Raw genomic sequence first — 21,366 nt, 5'->3', positions numbered from 1 at the left:
TGTGGTAACAACTCATCCAATGTGCTCTTGAAATGTTCTATTAGAAATGCAGGCATGTGAGGGGTCAGGCAGCACTCCCCAAGGTGGGGGAGCAGGAAATTTATAATCTCTAGACATCATATTGATCCCATGTAGCCTAGATAGCTTTCAACCCTCTGCAAACACAAGACATCGTCTAGGCATGAACAAAGGCCTTGTTGGAATTTGGGGGATCAGGATGACAGGTGGGAGACAGGGACAAAAATGGAAGCCAGCCCGATCAGGTGGCATTCTGACTCTAAGAAGAGCTGCACTTTCCTGTTGGTAAGGCCTAACTTTTCAGGCTTGCAGACACTGGTACCTGAAAGATATGCCAGAGGGTTGCAGGCTTGCAGACATTGGTGCTGAAAGATATGCCAGAGGATTCAATTCAGAATTCTTGCCCAAAAGCAAAAATGGCATACTTCATGTTAAAGCTGTCCAGGTGCCAGTTTATTTGGGACCATTGGGCTGGGCCACCTCTGCCCTGACACTGCCTGCTGGGGCTGTGTCAAGCTTCCATCAGTAGAGGTTTCCAGGAGACACACCAATGGGATAAAACTACTCCCCATGACAGGCAGAGACTCTATGCAAGAGAGAAGACAGGGAAGACAAACCCACCCCGCAACAAAACTGCCAGCAGAGGGACCCAGAGATAGAGCCAGGGGCTCCCTTAGTGGCCACATCACTATACCAGCATCTAATCCTCACACGGCAGTGATTTCTGAAGGGTTGCTGGAAAAATCGGCTGTCCCCTTTGGAAACAGCTTTAGTGTCTAAAATGTCATTTTACTATGCAACTTCTCAAGAATTAGAGACCCTGGAAGGGAGAGAGTATATGGCCCTGTGAAGCCTGCAGGCAGCTAATGATCCTACTGATGTGTCACAGAGGGAGGAGGCAGAGGCCAAATGGTTATGGCATTTGATCACATGTACAAACTAGCCAGACAGGATGGAGAACAGAACAAATGTACACATTGCCTTAATCTTCAGTGCTAGGAAATAGCACTTGCTACTTTTTGTTAACTTGTGTAAAACATGTATGTTTAAGGAAACAATAACAACATAGTCTGGTGAAGTTTACTATGTATCTAGATGTAATATATATAAAAGCTAAGGAGTAATGGCTAGGTGCATGGGCAACAACAAGGTCTTATAACCCAAAGGCTTTGTGTTCCACATGATTGTAAGACTATTAAGTTAAGAACACCGCTAGAAGTTAAAGCTGTATATGGTAATCCTAAGTAACTCTTAACAATTCTGCATTACTAAAAATAACAGATATAACCAAATCCTAAAAGACTGAAGATTTTAGTCTTTAAAAATTTAAAGACTAAAAGATTTTAGTCTTTATCCATTTTAAAAATTGTTCAAATAATGTAAAATAAAGACTGTATAAAGGAATAGACAAATAAAAACAAAAGAGGAATATTAAAAAAAACCCAAATAGTAAAATGGCAGAGTTGTTCCTGACTACACTAATAATTACATTAAATGTTAATGAGCCAAAAATTCCAGTTAAAACGTAGAGATTTATCAGAACTGATAAAACATCAAAATCCAGCATGCTTTGAAAGAATAGGGATAGGAAAGGTGGTATAAAAAATATTCTGAAGATTACTAGAGTGCCTGGCTTAATATCAAATAAAGTGGATTATAAGATAGAGTACCACTAAATATTAAAGAATAATGTTTACAATGATAAAATAATCAATTAATCAGAAATATATAACCATAGTAAATGTGGTGATCATAAATGAAGCTCTTAGAAACAAAGACTTGAAATACACCAAATAATAACTACAGGAATTAAAAGAAGAAATAGACAATATCTTAACATTTCTCTTTTATAATTTGCTTGAATTAGAAAAGAATCAGCAAAAAAATGGGTGATATGAAGAATATGCTAATCACTTTGATCTAATTGAGATTGATAAAATATTCTACCCAACAAAAGAATGACATAACCTTTTCAAATGAGTCTTTCCAAAATACTGACTGAAACAAATCTTTATTTGGCCCATAGAAAAAGATTCCAGTACATTTTAAGTGAATTAAAACAATTCAAAATATATTCTCTGACAATAAATGGAAATAAATTAAAAATTGTCCAAAAAAATATCTAGAAAACATTTCAAACTCCAACCAAAATTTCTAAATAGCTCATGGACCAAAAAAGAAATTAAAAGGAAATTATAAAATATTTTGAACTGAAAGAGAACAAGAAGTCAAGTCCCTTTGTGACACTGCATACCTGTTGTTTCTTTCCAGTGCTGGAGAAGAGAGGAATGAGGGTGTGGAGGCCAGGATTCCTCCCAACTTCACCTGTGCTACAGTTCCCTTCCCCCTCCTACTCACTGTAATAAAACAGAATCACTGCCTTAGATTCTGAGTCTTTGAAATGGACCATAAAACAAATGTGTCGTTTTGGAGGCTCAAAGTAACATAGGTATAATTCTGGGATGTACACAAAGCAGTCATTTTAGAGAGAAAGCAACGCTGAGAAGAAGTGGCGAGCTATGAGCCTGCTCATAGACTGGACGACACAATACTGCTTGATAGTATTTTTTTCTAACTGCTCTCCAGCTTCAGTACATGCCTGGGGGTGGGGGTAAGGTAAATATTACTAATATAATTCTAAAATTTATGTAGAAATGCAAAGAACACAGGAAACCAAGCCAGTGAAAGGACTTATGATACCTGATTTTGAGACTTGTGGCAACTAAGAAAGTATGCAATTGATGCCTAGATGCACAAATTGAACAGCACAGTAACAGGAAGAGGCTGAAGGCAGACTGCACTATGCGATTTATTTTTGCTAAAGATGTCAAAGTAACTCAATGAGGAAAATATTTTCAATAAATGCCTGAGCTTCAATAATCAGATATCTTTATAGGCAGATATTAAGCTTATATCATGTGACTCCATGAGAGTAATTCTAGATGCAATATATAATTAAATGTAAATGTCTTTTAAGTCTTTAAAAGAAATATATACTATCTTTAGAGCTTGAGGACAGGCAAAGAAGGGCACAGAAAGCAGTACCTGTTAAACATTGACATAGTAAAGCTAAAATCTGTTTATTGGGCTGGAGAGAGATGGCTCAGTGATTAAAAGCACTGGCTGCTCTTCCAGAGGTTCTGAATTCAATTCCCAGCAACCACATGGTGGCTCACAACCATCTGTAATGCAATCTGATGCCTTCTTCTGGCATGCAGGTGCATGTGCAGATAGAACACTCAAATATACTAAATAGTCTTTAGAAAACTGTTCATCAAAAGTTTGCTAAATGAACTAAAGAAAAAATAGAGGAAAACAAACAAACATATCTCGCAGTGGATTGATGAACAATGTAGTTCAACTCAATGATAAAGGCAACCCAATAGAAATGCCAAAGGCCTTCAATTGACACTTTACAACACATGGAAAACTTCTCAGCCATTAGCCATCAATGTGTGCACATTATCAGGGACTCTGCAGAAACAGACTTACATACTCAAGCCTATACATCGCCTGAATGGCTGAAGTCCCTTGTAGCAACACTGACCCTTGAGAAGTGTGTGCATGGCCTCTCCTGCTCACTGTTTTGGGGATTGTCAAATGATAGAACTTCTTGGGGGAAAGAATTGTCAGTTGTTTACAAAGCCGACATGTACCTAATCTGGGAGTTAGTGAGTCTCCTACTGTTCCTAAAGGAAATGAAATTATTTATAACAGAGCATGTAGAAGAACATTCATAACAGGTTTATTCATAATAGCCCAAGAACAAAAATAGTTCAGATGCCCACATAACACAACAGATAAACAAACCACCATGAATACCCAAGAGAATACTACTCCATGATTTAAAAACTATGAAACCCATACACCAAAAAACATAGGTCTTAAAAACAAACCAAAAATGCTTTACATAATAGCACACATTACATGGCTCCATTAAGACAAAATTCTTAACAAAACTAATTTATGATAGGGTGGAAGGGAAGCCAGATAGATGAGGGCAGAGATCAATGGGGCATGTTTTAGCTGGGCAGAGATCAACGGGGGATGTTCTAGCCTGCCAGTGATGTGCTTTGTCTTGTGAGAGGTTGGGTCACTCAGGTGTGCATATTGTCAGGGGCTATTCAGAGGCATGCTTACAATCTGGTGATTCCTTTATATGCTTGGGGCCCCCAATGGGCAGGCATTCACTGAAAAGGAGATAAAGGCGATACTTCATAGAGGAAACTAAATCATTCTCTCCAGCCATGTTCTAGTTCCTGAACTGAACAAAAACCAAGACCCGGGCACAGAGGCAAGCGCTCCCCTCATCTCATTTTGGATACATATAGGGGAGTCTGGACCTGAGACTAACATGGATCGACCTTCCAGAGTGGAGGATCTGGAAAGAAGGAATAGGAAGCCATGTCACAGGAGGGCCAAGGGGCCATGTGCTGGGCTCAAGACACCTGGACAGACCTCAGAGGCCATGGGGGGCAGCTTAAGCTTTAAGGACAAAAGTAAATGGTTTAAGTGTCAAGTTGAAGAGGAGACAGAGAATGGGAGTGGGGTAACCCAGGGAAAAGGTGAACCTTCATTTTAGTTCAGTGGTTCTCAATATGTGGGTCAAGACCCCCTTTGGGGCCATGTATCAAAATACCTTGCATATCAGATATTACCATTACAATTCATAACAGTAGCAAAATTAGAGTAATGAAGTAGCAATAAATTAATTTTATGGTTGGGGGTCAGCACAACATGGGGAACGTTATTAACGGGTTGTAGAACTAGGAAGGCTGAGAATCACTGCTGTAGCTCAAGAGTGGTGGAGAAAATAGGGATTCTTCTGGCAGAAGCATGTAGATACCAGAGTCCAAACAGGAAGCCACACTTCTGTCTGGAAATGCTGCTACTGAAGACGGTGTTAAAGGTCAAGTTACCTAGGAACCGAAGCGACTTCCATACCTGAAGTTCTGTCAGAAGCCATTTAGGAAAGACTAAGGAAAGCAAGTGGGTTTTTCTGGAACTGGCCCACCATCTTGCATGGCCTGCGATGGGTGAGCTTTGAGGCAAGGCCCCAAGAGACTTCATCCCAGGATTGCTTCTTGTCCTGTCACTATTACATAGTCTAATGATTCATGGGCATTAGCTCACTGTATCGGGCAGATTTGCTTCAGATCAACTAAGATGTACTCTCTTATGGTAATACTATGTACACAAATCGATGATTTCATAATTCCTAATGATGATTCAATAGAATTCCTAAATTAATACTAGTAATTTTGAGCCCTCTATTGTATGAAAGCTGCAATTAGAGCACTGTAAACCTTCCTGGGTCACAGGCTAATTGCACTAGGATAGAAAGCAGGCTTGGAACAAATTTACAATCAGGGAAAACATTCCTTGTAGGTTAGCTGGGAGACTACTATCTGGTAACTAAAGGTCATAAACTGTGAATGGACAATTTATTGTAGGTGCAACAAAAAATAATTGACTAGTTTATCTGTATAAAATTCCAACACTAATGAGACACAAAGCAGATGGTTTGACTTTTGACAAAATGATGCTGACTTGTAACATAAAAATTATTGCTTTAAACTTATAATGAACTTATGGATCTAGTGGATAGATAATGAATGTTTAATCAGGTACCAATCTTAATGGAAACACATGTAAACATTTGTGCTGTGACTCCTTATCCAATTTTTGATGTGAATTAAACCTGCTATGAACTTATGGAATGTAAGATGCTTGGAAAACCATGTGATCAAGAATCCCAAGAAAGCACAAGAAGGGCCACAGGGAAGAGCCTTTTATCTTTCTCTCAGAAATAAAGTTTTGAGTGTCTTTTTTCATCCAGAGTGTGTTTTTTATGCCAGCATTACTTTCTTTTCCTGGCTCAAAAGAAGTTAATGAACTTTGAGCCTCTTGCCAGATTAGCTAGGGGCCTGAGAGAAAAGAACAAAGAGGCAGAGTAAGCAACTTCTTTACTTAATCCCCTGAGCTAAACAACAGATGTTAATTGCGAGAAGCCTTAGACTAGCAAAGAGTTAAGAAAGGTAAATATTACAGAAAGTAAGCGATGTTTGTCTTGCAAAACTAAGTTTTGCCCCTGAAAACCTCCTAGACTACCCACTGCTGCCTTCTACAGAGAACTGGTACTGGGCTGCAAAATTTCTTACAACGTCTATCCTAGCCTCACTGGCCCTAGTTGGTACATTGGAACCAACAATCATGGTAGCCAGTTCAGCGGCAAGAGTAATGGGCTGGCCATAGCTACCCACTCCCATGCCTGACCCAAACTCCGCTGCTCAGGGCACTGAGGAGCTCCAGGAAAACCCGGAAGCTCTCCAGGCTGCTGAATGAATTTCCAGAGTCAGAGGCCCAAGTCACAGTCAGAAAGTATGCTGTGGGACTGAGCTTGTGAGTTCAACCCAAGAACCCAGCCTGATGCACAAGGCGGGATTTACAGGCTGCAGTTTGTGTGCCTGCCTCTGCTCTCCTGTCTACACCAGGAGGAATGCAGGCATTGGTCAGAACACTGGCGTGGGCTGGCACCTGCAGCTCAGGCCTGCCCACAGTGCTATTCCTGGGGCTCCTCCCTGCAGGCTACATCATCCCTACACAGCAAAGTGTTGGGGTACTTTGGGGTGCTACCCCTCCGCTGCAGTAGCATTTTGTTAGTATTGGACCATTTATATACAACAGTGATCCCAAAGACTGTATCACCGGGTGACATCTGTAACCCTCTCAGTTTGTGCACATATACACTGTGGCATTTGCACAATGACAAAATCAGCTGGCAGTATAGCCCTCAGATGGGTCATTTCATTAAGTGCCACATGACTATGTAGTCAGAATTCTGAGCTTCTGCAGATAATAGGGCTGGCAGTTTGTCACCTAGAGCCCAGTGACAGGCAGAGAAATAAGATTGGGAGTTTCAGCCCCGTAACCCCACTAACAAATGATTTATTAAAGATAATTTGAAAAAAAACCACAATAGTTTTAATGTCCTAAAGGGTGATGGGTGAATCTGTCAAATTTAAATTAAACAGAAAACTAAATAAATCCCGCCCGTGCCGTTTTCTCCCTCTGCAATCTATCACAACTATGAAACATTAACGCTGAAAAGAAATGAAAACCTCGAACACCTGTCGGCTAAGCAGGCTGGTGGGGGAGGATGAAGGATGGTTTGGCTTTTCATCTGTGCTGGGGCCGGGACCCAGGGAAGAATGCTGTTCCGAGTGCAAGCAGATCCTTTTCCTCACGGGGACCAGAGGGACAGCTGGGCGAGCAGGTAGGGTTTCCCTGCTGTAAGGATAAATGGCAGGTCCAGAAACCCAGGTTGGCTTCATCTCACAGACCCGAGGGATGACGCAGGGCTCCTGTCTCCCGGGAACTGTTCTTGAGAGCCTTGCAACATTGTTTTTCCCTGGATGCAACATTTACCCCAGTGTATTTTTTATGCTAAGGTTCAAGAGGGAGGTATGCAAATGCTGACACCAGGGTCCTGGTTCTCAGTGCCTACACCCCACTGTGAGAAGAAGAAACTAGCCATCCTTCAGTCAGGCTGCATCACTATGGCCTGTCTGCCAAACCACACCCGTCCTCCCCTCCCCCACTACCTCCTGCACCAAAAGCTGCTGGACTCACATAACCTGGTCATACTTGTTCACATCCTGCCAAGATTGCCTGGAGGTCTTACCCAGGCGGTACAATGGAATCCCTTGGGAGAAATCTCAGGAACTGTCTTGTCCAGACAGCTCCAAGATACCATCCCTCAGAGCCCCTAGGACACAGATGTCACTATCTTGTTCTTGTTCTCAACTCTCTAGGTAATTGCATGCAGTGAAGGTCAAGAACCACATTAGGGACATGCTGGCCACGTGCTGTGCCTTTGTCTGCGCTGGCACCTCTCTGGGCTAATGTTCTACAAATGAGCCCCTCAAGCTCTCTCAACAGGTCCTCATGGTCCCTCACATCCATTAGCTGCTGGGATGTTGGTCCCACCACGGTTTCTGTTCCCTGTGCCTTAGGTCTGGTCCACGGAAGGAAAGGTGCCTCAGGGCCTAATCTTACTTCTACGATACTTCACTCAAGCACTCAAGTCATACCTCAGGGGCCACAGCCAGCTGTTGTTGACTAACAAATAATAAGGAAAATTACCACAGAGCCCACTTCTTCCATGGTGTTTCTGGGTTTAGAGACACGCTGGTCTCAGTGAAGGTATGTGCAGAGTTTCCTTCTATGTCCTTTGTGCTGCTGAGTCCCAAACCCTAGCTCCCCTAATTAGCCCTAGGCAACCAGAATGTGAGGCTGACTTGAGATTTCCCCAGTGCAGCCAAGGAAATCAAAGGAACAGCACTCCAAATTCACTTTCCGGTGACTGACACCAGAGAGCACGCTTCGTGGAATCTTGCTTTGAGACATTATATTGAAATGAGTTGCATGTAGGGAAGGGCCAGAACCTTCCGTATTGAATATGCACTTACTGTGGTTGGAGTACAAGTCAGTTTATGCAAAAGAGCAGGCAGCACCTTGGTGGGGGTGTCAGGTGTGCCCTGGCTGCACATCACTGAAGTGTAATGGGAACATGCTGTGGTTTGAAGGATAACTGTCTGTCACGACCTCATGTGTGTGAACTCTTGGTCCTCAGCTGATGACGGAGGCTTGGGGGATTGTGGAACCTTGTGGGGGTGGGGAGCCTCCCTGGAGGAAGTGAGTCATTGGAGGTGGGCAGGGCATGCTGACCCACAGTGTACGACTTATCTCTTCTTCCATGTTCTGCCACAGTGTGAGAAGATTTCTGGCTTCACACACCTGCCTCTCCTTCCCCGGGGACTGTGTCTCTTCAAACTGTGAGCCAAAGTAGCCCCTTTCTCCACTGCTTCTCCTCAGGTATCCATCTGGTCACAGCAATGAAAAAGTCACTCATTACAGAAGGACTTCTGAAATGCTACAGTCGGCAATGACGGTGTCCAACGTATGGCACTATATGCCTGAACATACCTGGCCTAGGGCTTGCTCCGAGGCCCTAGTTTTCCCTTAGAGCAGTGGTTCTCAACCTTCCTAATGCTGCAAACCTTTAATCTAGTTCCTCATATTGTGGTGACACCAACCATAGAATTATTTTTGTTGCTACTCCATAATTACAACTCCCCTCCTGTTATGAATCATAATGTAAATATATTTGGAGACAGAATTTTGCCAAAGGGGTGGTGACCCACAGGTTGAGATCCACTGCCTTAGAGAGCCCTCTGAGGAAAATTCATTCAATAACTCCCTCCCTTGGGCTTCCACATCTCCACACTGCTTGACAGCAGCCTCCTTTTATGCACAGCACAGAGCTAGGACCCTATCTACACAGTGATGTACTTCAGTTCCAGCATCCAGAGATGGTGGTCATGACTGGAAGCCCCTTGAGCAGGGCATGGAGAGAAGCCTGCAAAGGCTGAGTCCCCAAGGACATTCACAATACTTATTTCTCTATTCTCAGTCAGCAAGGGATCTAGCCATGACTGGCCATGGTTTCTTCTCTTGAAGAGGTTACTTTGTGGTATCTGCAGAGGACAATCCTCCCCACAAAGACACATTTCAAACACACTTCAAAACTGCCACTCAGTCAAAACCTCTTTATGACATCATCCCCTGCTTCCCAACAAGGGTAACCTGGGAAGGTCCCGGCCAGTCACGTGTAGTCCTTTACAGCCATGCTTCTGACCACTTAGGTGTTGAATCCCAACTTTGTCACTTGTACCCTACAGGACACCTGGATATGTTTCTTGGCTGCTCCAAACCTCATTTCCCTTGTCTGTCAGAAATGATAACAACATCCTCACAGGATTGTGATCAAGATGACAGGAGAACTCGTGACAGCCAAGCACTGGCAGAGTACAAGCTGTGAGGGTCCAGTAGGTAGGTTTCCCCAAATGCCTCATTAACAGACTCAGTGAGTCTAGTCAGAAAAGATGGGGACACGGGGACCTGTCACCTGCCATGGCAGGGCAGATAGGCAGGTGTAACCCACGTATTGGTGATAGTGCCTTCATAATGGGGAGGTGGGGGGGTAGGGGGGAGGGCAGACACTCGGAGGAGGAGGATAGTGACCTGCAGGGCAGGTGTCTGTGTCTAAGTCTATCATAATTTTACTAGTATGAAGTGGAAGTCAATAAACTCTGGCCAAGGCCTGACTGGTTTTTAAAAACAACTGTAAAATATCCTTGGCATTTATTGGCACCTGGTCTGCAGTGGCCTTTTACCACAATGACAGATCTGAACTGTATAGTTATAAATTCCCTTGACCCTGATTTATAAGATGCACGTAATATGTCACTTGTAAGTACTATGATATTTAAAACACTCTTTTTGTAAATTCTATTGTAACTTATAGCAACTGACTCTTACAAAATGCTTTTTTTTATTATTTATTTTTGTTTATTTTATTTTTTTATTGTTATTGTTGTTGTTGTCTTTCCTGGCCTGTAATGACATCAGATGACAGTTGTAACTGATAAGTGGAACTTCATTTTGAATGTTAGATATTTTCATTTACATCAAGAAGTGACTTAACATATGCAAACCTTAGCAGGTTCTTTCTGTGACGTGGACGCACTCCTGACAGGTTGGCCACTAGCTGCTGCTTTGCATGAGGACAAGCTCCCATATGTTATATTAAAAATGACATTTTCCTCACATTTTTCCATCTCAGCCACCGCTTTGAGAAGCCAGCATGGGTCCTTACCTTGGGGATCAGTCAGTCTCTCTGTCCCTGCCCCCCACTTCCCTCATCCCTCCCCTTCTACAAATACCTGTGTTTAAATCTGTATTAAAATGGTTTCTGAATAAAAGACCAATGTTCCTTCTTAAAATATCAGGTCAAGGGAATGAGTAGACATGTATAATGGTACAAATGACACACCCCATATAAAAAAGGGGCAATCTTGACATTTGAGTGAAATTTCAGAGCAAAGACCTTCCTCGCCAAACACCCCCACAGTCCCTCCTCCCTTTGAACTCTTACTGTCCCAAACACATTAGAGATAATCAGAGATTAACTTTTTAAGAATGTGATCATTTCCATCTATTTCCCTCCCATCCCAACCTGTCTCACCTCCCTTAAATCACCCCATCTTTTCCCTATGTGTCAGCCTCCATCCATTACCAAGACTCACTTCAAAGGAGCCTCCCTGCTGGGGTGTGGTGTTCCTGTGGAAGGCTGTGCAGGGATTCCCGCAGAGGCAAACCCTGTTTCCAGCTCAGACTCAAGGCTCCTTCTCCCTTTCCCTCACCTTCCACCACCATCTAAGTGCCTTGTAAACATCTAGTGCTGTGACACAGAGGACATGAAGAAAGAGCAGAGGGAGAAGAAGCCCCATTACTGTTGTCTTGCCAGACAGGAGGCCTGAGCTTCCTGGTCAGTCTACTATTACCTGGGCAGTGCGGTCCCACTGCGGTCAGGGTGGGTTCCCCTGCATCTTCAGTTTACCCCCCCCCCTCCTCTGGCAAAGCACTATCAGACTTCCGAGCCTCACAAAGACTGTCATAACCAGATACCACCACCACCACCACCACCACCACCACCACCACCACCACCACCACTACCAGACTATAAATGTTTCTCCATCTAGAGCCAAGGCCTTCCCAACGCACAATCCCACCACGAGTTACCACAACACTGCTAGTGCTCCTTCTGTGTCCTCCTTTCCCCCCATAAGCGCTGTGCCTCCTCTCCTCAGCACCACTGAGGATACACACAGCAGGGACTCCATCCAGCTCAGGGGCTACCTGTTCAAAGGCAGCTTTCCAATATTAAAGGCCTTTCCTTAAATAGTTTCATAAAAATACATAAGAAAGCTAAATGAATAAAACATGTGGATAGTTTTGTTGATTTAGTGGCTTTCCCAAGTGTATCAACAAATATTTCAGGACACCTGCTGTAAGTCACATTCCTCCTAACTGCCTTGTGGTAGCAAGTCAGTGACAGAAAGCACACTCTAAAAGAAGCAGCCACTCTCAGAGGCCGCTGGAGTTGCAGTTTCAATAACCTCTCTCTTCCACTGCAGAGAGTCACATTTGGATGTGCACCTTGAAGAATAAGCTGATATTATTTGCAATGCCATGTGAGACATGACGCTTTTATATTTGGGCCAAGTTCAACATGGAATCTGTTTGGCAGGACCATGATCAGTTAGCCATCAGCCAGGTCTAGTTGCTGCCCCTGAGTCTTGAAGCCACTGACCTTGGACAGTAGCTTTCAAACAAGACAAGGTGCTGGGACCCACCCTGGGGAATATTCTGACTTCATAATTCCAACACCTCCTCCCCTCAAAAAATAATCTGTACCTTAAAGTAAGGTTTCACTGTGGAGGGTTTGGTCACATGAGCTCTCATTTCTGTCCCTGCTGTTCTCAGGGAAGCTATGCCCTCTGTGTGTTGATACTGTGATGCACAAGACTCAGTGCCCAGGCTGGTGTTGGGCTGTAGCGGGCACAGTGAGGCTTCCCAGGTAGCCTAGCTCATTGAGTTCAATAGCTGCTCTCCATTTAGAGGGCAGGTGAGTGGAAACATGGAGGGAGGTTGAGGTGGGGGATCAAGAGGGCTCTAGAAGTGGGGCTCCCACCTTCCAGCTCTGTGAAGCACTGTATGACATTGGGCCAGAGCATCTTCCCTCTGCCCTCTAACAGCTGCCATCTTGGATGGTTGCTTAACCAGAATACTTTCTCTGAGCCTGTTTGCTTCATCCCCCTCATAGACACCCACCAGGGAAAGGGGAGGCTCTCTCCAAAGAGTGATGCTCTATGACTCCTTAAGAAAATCACTTCCTGTGGGATGGGAGACACAGGCACCTCCCCAAGGGTTTCTCCATAGCCCCGTGTGTCACACCTCCACAAGAAGACTGGGCAACCTGACACCTACCCTGTCCTCCTGCACACTGGCTCCAAATGCACTCTCCCCCTTGGACATAAAGCATGTTGGCTCTGGGAATTGCCATGTACACCATATTGTCATAGTGAAGAAGAGGAAGCGAGCACTCAGGCATGGAGGAATGGAGGTGAAGAGGCCACGCCTCCGCCTCCCCCTTCCTCGCCCCCCAAGCTTCCAACAGGCTTCTCCCCTTAAGCTAGACTCCAGGCCAGCTCAGAGGGAACTGGCGAGGTGATGTTGTCTTCCACATCACTTTCTCTATTCAATCCCAGGGATCACAGTGCTGGATCCCTGCAGTTTACATAGGGTTTCTGGTTTACAACCAGACCTTGTGAGAAAGCAAATGGATCAAGGCAACTAGGATTTTCCATGCTTTATGTGGTAGTAGAACAATTCTGACAGGCTTTGAGACGGGACAGCAGTGGCATGAAGATAAAGGATGTCCAAAGTTTATGTGACTGGGTAAGTCTGGGAAACCTAGGCTGTAGGGAGCCTAAGCAAGTGGGAAATGCAGGAAAGAAAATTATCTTCTACCATCAAGGTCAGCAAATATCTCCTGTAGAGAGTACGGCGGTAGTAAATGCAGGCCTTGTAGGGCCAGAGTCCTCTGCGTAGTTGCTCTGTTCTGGTATGTGGAAAGGCACCGGAGGAGAGCATGGCCACCCCTCAACAGATGCCATCCTCAGGGACCTCAGGCCTGGGTTCTGATGCCTGCACAGCTTCAGGTTTTTCTACTTTGTTTAATCCGTTTACCTGTCTGGCCCATGGCTCCTGGGTGCCCATTCTGAACTAGGTGTATGGTGGCGCTCTGGGGACAGTATGTGTGGGGGGAGCAGGTGCGGGCAGCAGACACACTTTGGAATATCATTCGGAATCTTCGCTGCTGACAAACATGACCAGAAGTGAACTGTCTGGCACACAGCTCCACTCCCTGTTCAAATGCAAGCCCCCGGGCCGATTCTGACGTCAGAGCTGGACCCCAGGAGCAGAACCTCAGAGCAAACACCTGCAGACAGGCTGCTCTGCCCCAGGAGCCCTCCCCAGCCCTGAGCCATCTCCACGGTCTCAGCCTTCTTTGGGGAGAAAGAAAGCAGACCATAGCCAGCCAGAGGGATTCTTTATTATTGGAAAAAAGTCTAAGTGTCTCTTAGGTCTGTGCAGCACCATTAGGTGACGTCAATGGCTCAGGGGAGCTAAGCTCTGTGTTTTCACTCTTCTCAGAACAGCAACTGATTCATGGTAGCAAAGGGGTTTCTATTTAGAGCTGCAGAGGAGAGGCGGCCTCCGTGTCCTGGCATCCTCTGCTAACGGCCTGCCCGCTCCCCGTGGGCAGCAGGCAGAGTTCACGGGAGGCCAGGACTGAGACGCTCTACTTCCCACAAGCTAACCAACAGCCCCAGGCCTACTATGTGCTGGCAGCCGGGCCTCCAGAGGCTGTCACGCTGCTTGAGAGGGGAGGGAAGTTTAGCACACAGACAGCTATGACAATGAGGAAGGGGGATAAAGCAAGGAAGGGGTCTAGATTCTTGGGCTGAATCAGGACGGACCAGTAGGAGCTGGGGCTGTAGAGGGACAGGGATTGAAAATGGAGACCCTGGAAGTTGTTTCACTAGAGGAGAAAGACTGGAATGAGGGAGAGTGGGTAGAAGAGAGGGGAGCTGCCTAGCTTACAGCTCTATCCCTCACCAACACACAAAGTCATGATCTGGGTGTTGCATGGGGCCCGGCCAGGAGACACTGCCATGGCTTCTGTAGAATGGCATGCTGGATTTTAGACACGAGTTGTTTCTGCTTAATTTCTGGCCTGAGAATGGATGCAGCTAAGTCATCCTGTCCTCTCTTGTGGGTCCACATCCTGAAAATGGTGGCCGACACCATGTGTATGCAGTAGTCATCTCTAGAGGGACACCAGGGTTCCATGCCCCTCGCCCTCTGCTGCCCCCTCTCATGCAAGCATCACCCTCCCTCCTGTCATGGACGTCTCAGTGACACTGCTTAATGACGTTTGGTCCTAGGACCTTCTAGTTTCTTCCTTTCCAAGGTCTCTCCTCTCAGCATGTGTTATTAACAGATCTTCCCCTGAGCCTAGCTTAGCTTCTCAGTGGTGAAGGCAGCATTTTGGGTTGGACCCAATCTTACGAGCAAGGTATGGGACACAGATATGTCTGACGTCGGGGGCTCCATGAAGCTCACTCAACCCAGTCCCTCTGCCCCTCTGGAATTTTCTCTAGGAGGAGCCCTGGAGGCTTCCATCTTGCTGCTAGTTCAGCTCCTCGCCTAGCCACACCTCACACACCCCCTCACATCTCCACTGTGTGAGAAAAGAATGGGGTTTTGCCTTTGAAATTCCTAAAAGACACTGCTCCTCCTTTGCCAAAGGTCATATTTAACACTCTAAAAGTAGTTTGTTCGTGGCCACATTTATTTCATTCTTCATACTCCATGGATTATAAGGTATAATATGGAAGTCACATGAGCACATAGTAAAACTATAAATCACATAAAAATACCTGAAATGCTACCACGGCATTAGAAAACTACCTCAAAACACTCTTAAATCTACCAGCTTGCTAAGATCTGTTACTTCAGTAGACAGCATTCAAAAGAAAGCATGCTCTCTATGATGCAATGTAAGGGGAAAATCACAGTGCTAATTTGGAATAGTTCTTATTCTGGCTGCTAGCTGGAGGAAGGACTGATCACATGGATATATGCTTTTCTTTTAAGAAATTACGATGGGAAAGGGGACTTTCTTTTTGGTTTTGAGGAAGCATCTATGTTCCCTTAAAATATATTAGCCTGGAGAGAGCCATGACGTATATAGCATAGCCAGAGCACACACCCCTAACAAAGTAAGACAGGCGTGTGGAGAACTGAAGACCAAACCAAACCAAACCAAACCAAACCAAACCAAAACCCAACCAGCTGCCAGAGGTTCCCCCGCAACCTTCTTAGTCAGCAATTACAAGAAAATATGGAGAAAGACAAGCAGAGAACAGGGGTGGGAATACGTATGGGCAAGCTGGGGAAGCGGCAGAGGACACTGAATACCGTACCTGCTTGCTATTGTCAGTGGTACAGCACAGCTTCTTGAGGGAGACAAAGTGCCTAATTTTCCTAATAACATAAACAGTCAGTGATTAGTGAGTCGGGCAGGAGAAGACGCAACAGGTCAGCACACGGACAAGACAAGTCTCCTGGAGGCCGAGCTCCAGGTTCTTCCTCACCCAAATTTGGTCACAAGACCTGTATCCCTGTGGGGGCCCGGCTGCTGTGGCCACACCACCCTCACGGGCCTGTCATTTTTCAGCTGTCTCCTGAAGTTTGATTCCTGGATATTTTCACAAGAGACTGACATGCCACCACAGAAAAGCTGGTTTTAACTCTACGGACACAAATGTCATTGCTTACAGTAAAAGCAAGGGACTCATTCAGAAAGTGGTGAGATTTCATTGGCTGCTGTTTTTCTTTTAAACATTCTATGTTGACACTGTGGTTTATCCTAAGGATGGTGTTTGTTGTTTTTGTTGTTTTGTTTTGGCTAGAGGAAAAAGTGCTCTGATTTAAAAGTCATACGCTGAGTAACTGAATCCGGGAACTTAGCCTGTGGTCTTGCTTATCTCACTTGATCTTAGCCAAAAGGCCGAGAAGCAATACGGTCTTGTTCATTATCACAAGGAAAAAAATGGGAAAAAAAAAAGACACACAGCCCTGTGCCAGCAAGCTTAAGGTGGATCCTCTCCTGAGCTCTGACTATGGAAGCCTGGTTACCCAGAAGCCTCTGGGGCACCCCTTTCTAATCTCTGTCTCTTTTTTTCTTCCTGGTTCACTTTACCCTGGAGGATTCTCTGGAGAGAACATGGGAAAATACTGATGGATCTTATAATATGAACATCACCCAAGCGAGGAAGAGTATAATGTCCCTATTTTTAATCTGAATTGCCTTTGAGAGCTCGCTGCCTACAATTAGGGAAAATCACACAAAATCACGTCTGGATAAAAGGACTTCTTTCCCTCATCTGTCAAATCAGGAAATTCTATTCTGATAGAAAGTACCAGGCAGCGTCACGTTTCCCCCACTTCAGCTATCCACTGGTTCTAGTCAAACACACAGAAAAGGACTCAGCAACCTTTTTCTAAGAGTGACCATGAGGTCACTGTGACCACCTCAGGTACCCACCGTCTTCCTGGGGCTCTCCAAAGGCCACTGTCAGGATCTCTGACCTGAGGGGAGGGCAGACAGCTTCTCCCCATGGTGGACAAACCTTGTTCAGGAGCCCATCGGAACCTGCGACTCTCAGAGGCCACCCAGAGAGGAGTCACAAAAGGAACACTAGGTTGGACCTCTCAGGAGGCTGAGTGTTAATCCAGCAAGGAAAATTGGAGGGAAAGAGCTTTTAAATAGGTGGGTGATATTACAAAATGGGCTGGCTTTGTAATCACGTGGTGATCTGAAATGAATTCAGGTGGCCCTGAAAACCATGTGTGGAGAGGGGCTGTCTGGTTCCAGGTAACCACTATCTTATCTTCTTCGCCAACATGTCACATATTACGTGTCCCTTCCAGGGTCAATCCACCAGGCAGTACTGACCTGTGTGCTGGCTGCAAGGCTCATTCATCAGTGATACAGAGATCACTGGTACAGATATAGCGAGGGGTCCCATCTGGCTGCTCTGAGCCTTCCCTTAGAATGTAACTAAGAGAAGGAAAGGGAATCCTATGTCTTATTTCTCATGCCCGGCCCCTAGGTTTCTCTGGTCAGGTGCTACGGGCTCCTGTTCAGTACCTTCTAGGGTGGGCTGGTGCCTCTGGGACTCTCTGAGCCCCCATGGAAGCTTAGAGTCAAGAAGGCTGGCACCCTGTGGCCTGAGGGCAGAAGCCAGCAGTGCTAGCTGGAGTTCACTCGCCAAGGAGAAATACAATCTGAAGTATTGGGAACAATGAGACCATGAATGGCCAGGTTGAGAGGTGGGGACCAGGAGTGACGTTCCAAGAAAGACCATGGATAGGAGACAGGGGTGGGGGCAGAGGGAGACCATGTCTGGAGATTGCTGCTGGCTACATAGGACAGGGCAAACCCTACTGTGTGTGCTGATCTAAGGCTTCCAATGGTATTAGAGTGTGCCAGACAATGCCCACGGGGGCCTGAGTTCTTATCTGCAGCATAATATAGAGTGGAAGAGTTTGCTCTCACCCTCCTTGGCCAATCACTGGGGTGATCTTCACGTGCTGTTGGATGTTGTCCCCGGATTTCCGTCTGGCATAGTAAACCCCCTGCCACTCCTACATGGACAAAGAGAGCTCTTGAGATCCTTCCGTTGAGAGCATAGCTGCTCCCTCACTGGGTCTTTGCAGGTTGAGTCAGAACTTCCCACAGAGTTTCATTACATGTCACGAAACTGCTATACAGTTGTACCCACTACAATGCTATCATGGTCACACATATAAATGTAAGAGCCAGCGTGTCCACTGCCAAGCTGTCTGCCATGAATGAATTCTAAGACACCTGGCACCCACCAGCTGGAGTTGCCACCACACCAGAGTCCAATAGCCAGCTTCAAAATCCCCACAACAACCAGTGGGCCTGATATTCTCATTCTTAACTTACAGATGGGTAAATGGAAGCTCAGCGAGTCCAACTACCTTACCCACACAAGGAAAACAGAGGATCTGTTTATAACTGTACAGTTCTCCAATGCTTCCTGAAGTACTTGAGCTTTCTGAGATTCTAGAGTCCCTCCCCCACAGCATCTCTGGGGTCACTATGTTCCCTTGTAGTTTCAATATATGATATAAAGGGAGAGTCAGATTCCTGCTGCCTCAGGACCATGGGAATTGGACTGAAATAAAGAGGAAGCCTCAGGGTGGGGAGTTTTCTCTACTGTTTCTGGGAGGGAGTGGGTAACTGAGGTCCCTGTAGCCATACCCTGCTCCTCTATATGATATGGCTAAAGATGGCTTCCTTTGAGGGTACCACAAGTGCCTGGGTTATTTTTGAAAAAAAAAATGGAGTGGTTTATATAGTATTCCTGGTTCATGTTCAAATATATTACTGGTTTAAAAAGTAAGTTGGACATTCTTATAATCCAGATTTCTGCTCTCTCCAGTGGAGACGGTGTTTAACTACTACACAGCAGAAAAGAGAAGAAGGACGCAAAGTCATGTGAAGAAGCAGTAGGAACTCTCAGAAGAAGCAAGAGGTTGCCCAGCGCCGAGGGAGGGAGGAGAGTGGCTGCCCAGGAAATCCCTCTCTTGCCTCCACAGTGCCTTCATCTCCTCCAGAAGAAGCAGCAAGTGTGGGTGTGGGTGCAGGGGCAGGAAGGGATGGGGAAGAAGAGGTACCCAAATATCAAACAACAGCGAGTACAGAGAACAGAAGGAAGGCATTTGACTAAATAAAATAAATAGAGCCTACCAATCCATGTGGGTGTTAGGTCTTTCTAACCCCTCCTCTCAAATGCCAATAAACCAAAAAACAAAAACAAAACAAAACAAAACAAAAACCACCCACGAAGCAGCTATCTGGGGTAGAATCCTGCTCAGAGATGCAATGTTATAGCAAGGATAGGCTGGGTATATTCATGCAAAGGAGCATGTGGCCTTCCACAAAACAATTAGCTCCTGCGGCATCCTGGTGGCATCGAAAATTAACCCATTTTTTGCAAAAACTGATGTTCTTTCACTGAATTATGATGTTACTAGTGAGTTAAATCTCAAGGATGGAAGACTCAAGCATCAGGGAGGGGGAGCGCTCAGGGAGGAGTGTGGGTGGGTTTCTTGGCTCCACCCACCTTTCCCTTCTTGATGCACGTGTTGATGGTGTCCAGGAGGTCTGCCCGGTTCTTGTCACTCTTAGGCAGGTCAGCGAGTTCCTTCCCCAGGAGCTCCCCTTTGTGGTAGCCCATCATCCTCTCAAAGGCAGGGTTGACATACTGTGAGCAGGAGGGGTTAGAGATCAGTGTGCCCTACTGGGAGGCTGTGGGGATACAGGTACACAGAGCCAAAGGTTCCCATGACAACACTCTAACGCAGGTGCTGCGGTCTCCTCCTTCCTCATCTGGCAGGAGTGGTCCCCTCACAGATACTGCAGCTTATACTTGACATACTGGTCCTCTGTGAGTATGCAGAGAAACCTCAGGGCAAAGGAGCAGAAAGCCCTCGGCTAATAGGTCCAGCATCTGCAGACCTTGATCGTTGTTTACCATCCCATGGAATAAGGGAACCTCTATAGGCAAACATAAATTTGCCTATAAGGCAACCCCCATTAAGACAATCATAAACCCCAGAGGGTTGGGGTTGAGGCTGGGTGTCACAGTGCTTCTCCTGCACATGTCTGACCACCTCTAAATAACAAACAAGCAAGCACACACTAGTTGACAGGCTGCAGATTTGTTAGTGGCACCATGCGAGGCAGCTTTCTGAATCTATGCGTCTCTCCACTTTCCCATCTATTAATCAATGCTATGGTTGGGAGCACTAATGTGAGTAATAAACACAGCTAGCCTATGGGCTTTGGCACACCCTTTCAGCGCTGGGTGCAGGGTGGGCAAGGACAGAGAATGCCCACGGTGTACTTGGAGGTCAGCACACTCAGAGCGCTCTTTGCAAACTTTTGCTTGGGCTTCTGGGATTTGGAGCTACTGCCTTATCTGGCCCCCGGCTCCAGTCCTCCTCCAGTTTCTTTTTAAAGCTCACAGTCGTCACATGAGTAGCCGCAGCCGGGAGAATCGTGGGGGCAGATGTGGGCACACTGCACCTGGGTCAACGGTTTCTTTGGGCAACGCTCCCATCCATCTGCTGTCTCAGAAACGTTCTCGCTAACTGTTCCCACTCTCCCCTTGGCTAGGGTAATCCATCAGGAAGTGGGTAATGCAGGAACGCTGGGGTCAGGGTGGGGTGGGGGGGATGATATTCCCTTGGGAGCAAAGCTCCTATGAACACATCAGCCTTAGGAGCTAAAACATGTGGAGGAATCTCTGGCTATCAGGCACCATGGGAATGGCTGAAGAGGAGAGGGTCCAGACGCCATCTTCATGACCCCCAGATCCCTCACAGCCTAGCTCTTCTGTGGGCCAGGCATTGCTATCCATGGGCATGGCTGGAATCCATTCCATCATGGCCCAGCTGACTATACGTCTCCCTCTCTAAGCTTTCCCCCACATTCTCTCTCGATTGAGAGAGCTTTTCGCACTCCTGCCCCACCAATTGCAATGTTTCTCCTCCTCCAGGAAAGCCGCCTTTGACCTCTGCTCAGTCTGGCTTGGGACCGTTCCTAAGAGCTTCCATGGACTTTTGTGAAGTAAATTCTAATGAATCACACAGAAATCAAAATTGTCTTTCTCTTTCAAAGGACACTGAAATTCTCAGGTGCAAAGGCTAGAGCTGTATGTGGATATGCACTATTTCAGAAGACACCCAGGGAGCACATGGGCACATTAAAGGGTT

The 21,366-nt window shown here is 45.9% G+C and overlaps 1 protein-coding gene across 1 annotated transcript in view; it reads right to left on the bottom strand.

The window, feature by feature from the left end:
- Window positions 1–21,366, bottom strand: part of Pde8b (phosphodiesterase 8B) — a 118,296-nt gene that overhangs the window by 45,622 nt on the left and 51,308 nt on the right. The window contains exons 9-11 of the mRNA XM_052159649.1: window positions 19,713–19,853; window positions 18,116–18,204; window positions 15,978–16,038 (exon numbers count right to left, since the gene is read on the bottom strand). Coding sequence (XP_052015609.1) covers window positions 15,978–16,038; window positions 18,116–18,204; window positions 19,713–19,853 — 291 coding nt within the window. The remainder of the gene's footprint in view (window positions 1–15,977; window positions 16,039–18,115; window positions 18,205–19,712; window positions 19,854–21,366) is intronic.

This window comes from Apodemus sylvaticus, chromosome 16, assembly GCF_947179515.1.
Source record: "Apodemus sylvaticus chromosome 16, mApoSyl1.1, whole genome shotgun sequence".
NCBI lineage: Eukaryota > Metazoa > Chordata > Mammalia > Rodentia > Muridae > Apodemus > Apodemus sylvaticus.
Note: the sequence above shows the minus strand (reverse complement) of the source record. Positions and strands in the feature narration are given on the sequence as shown.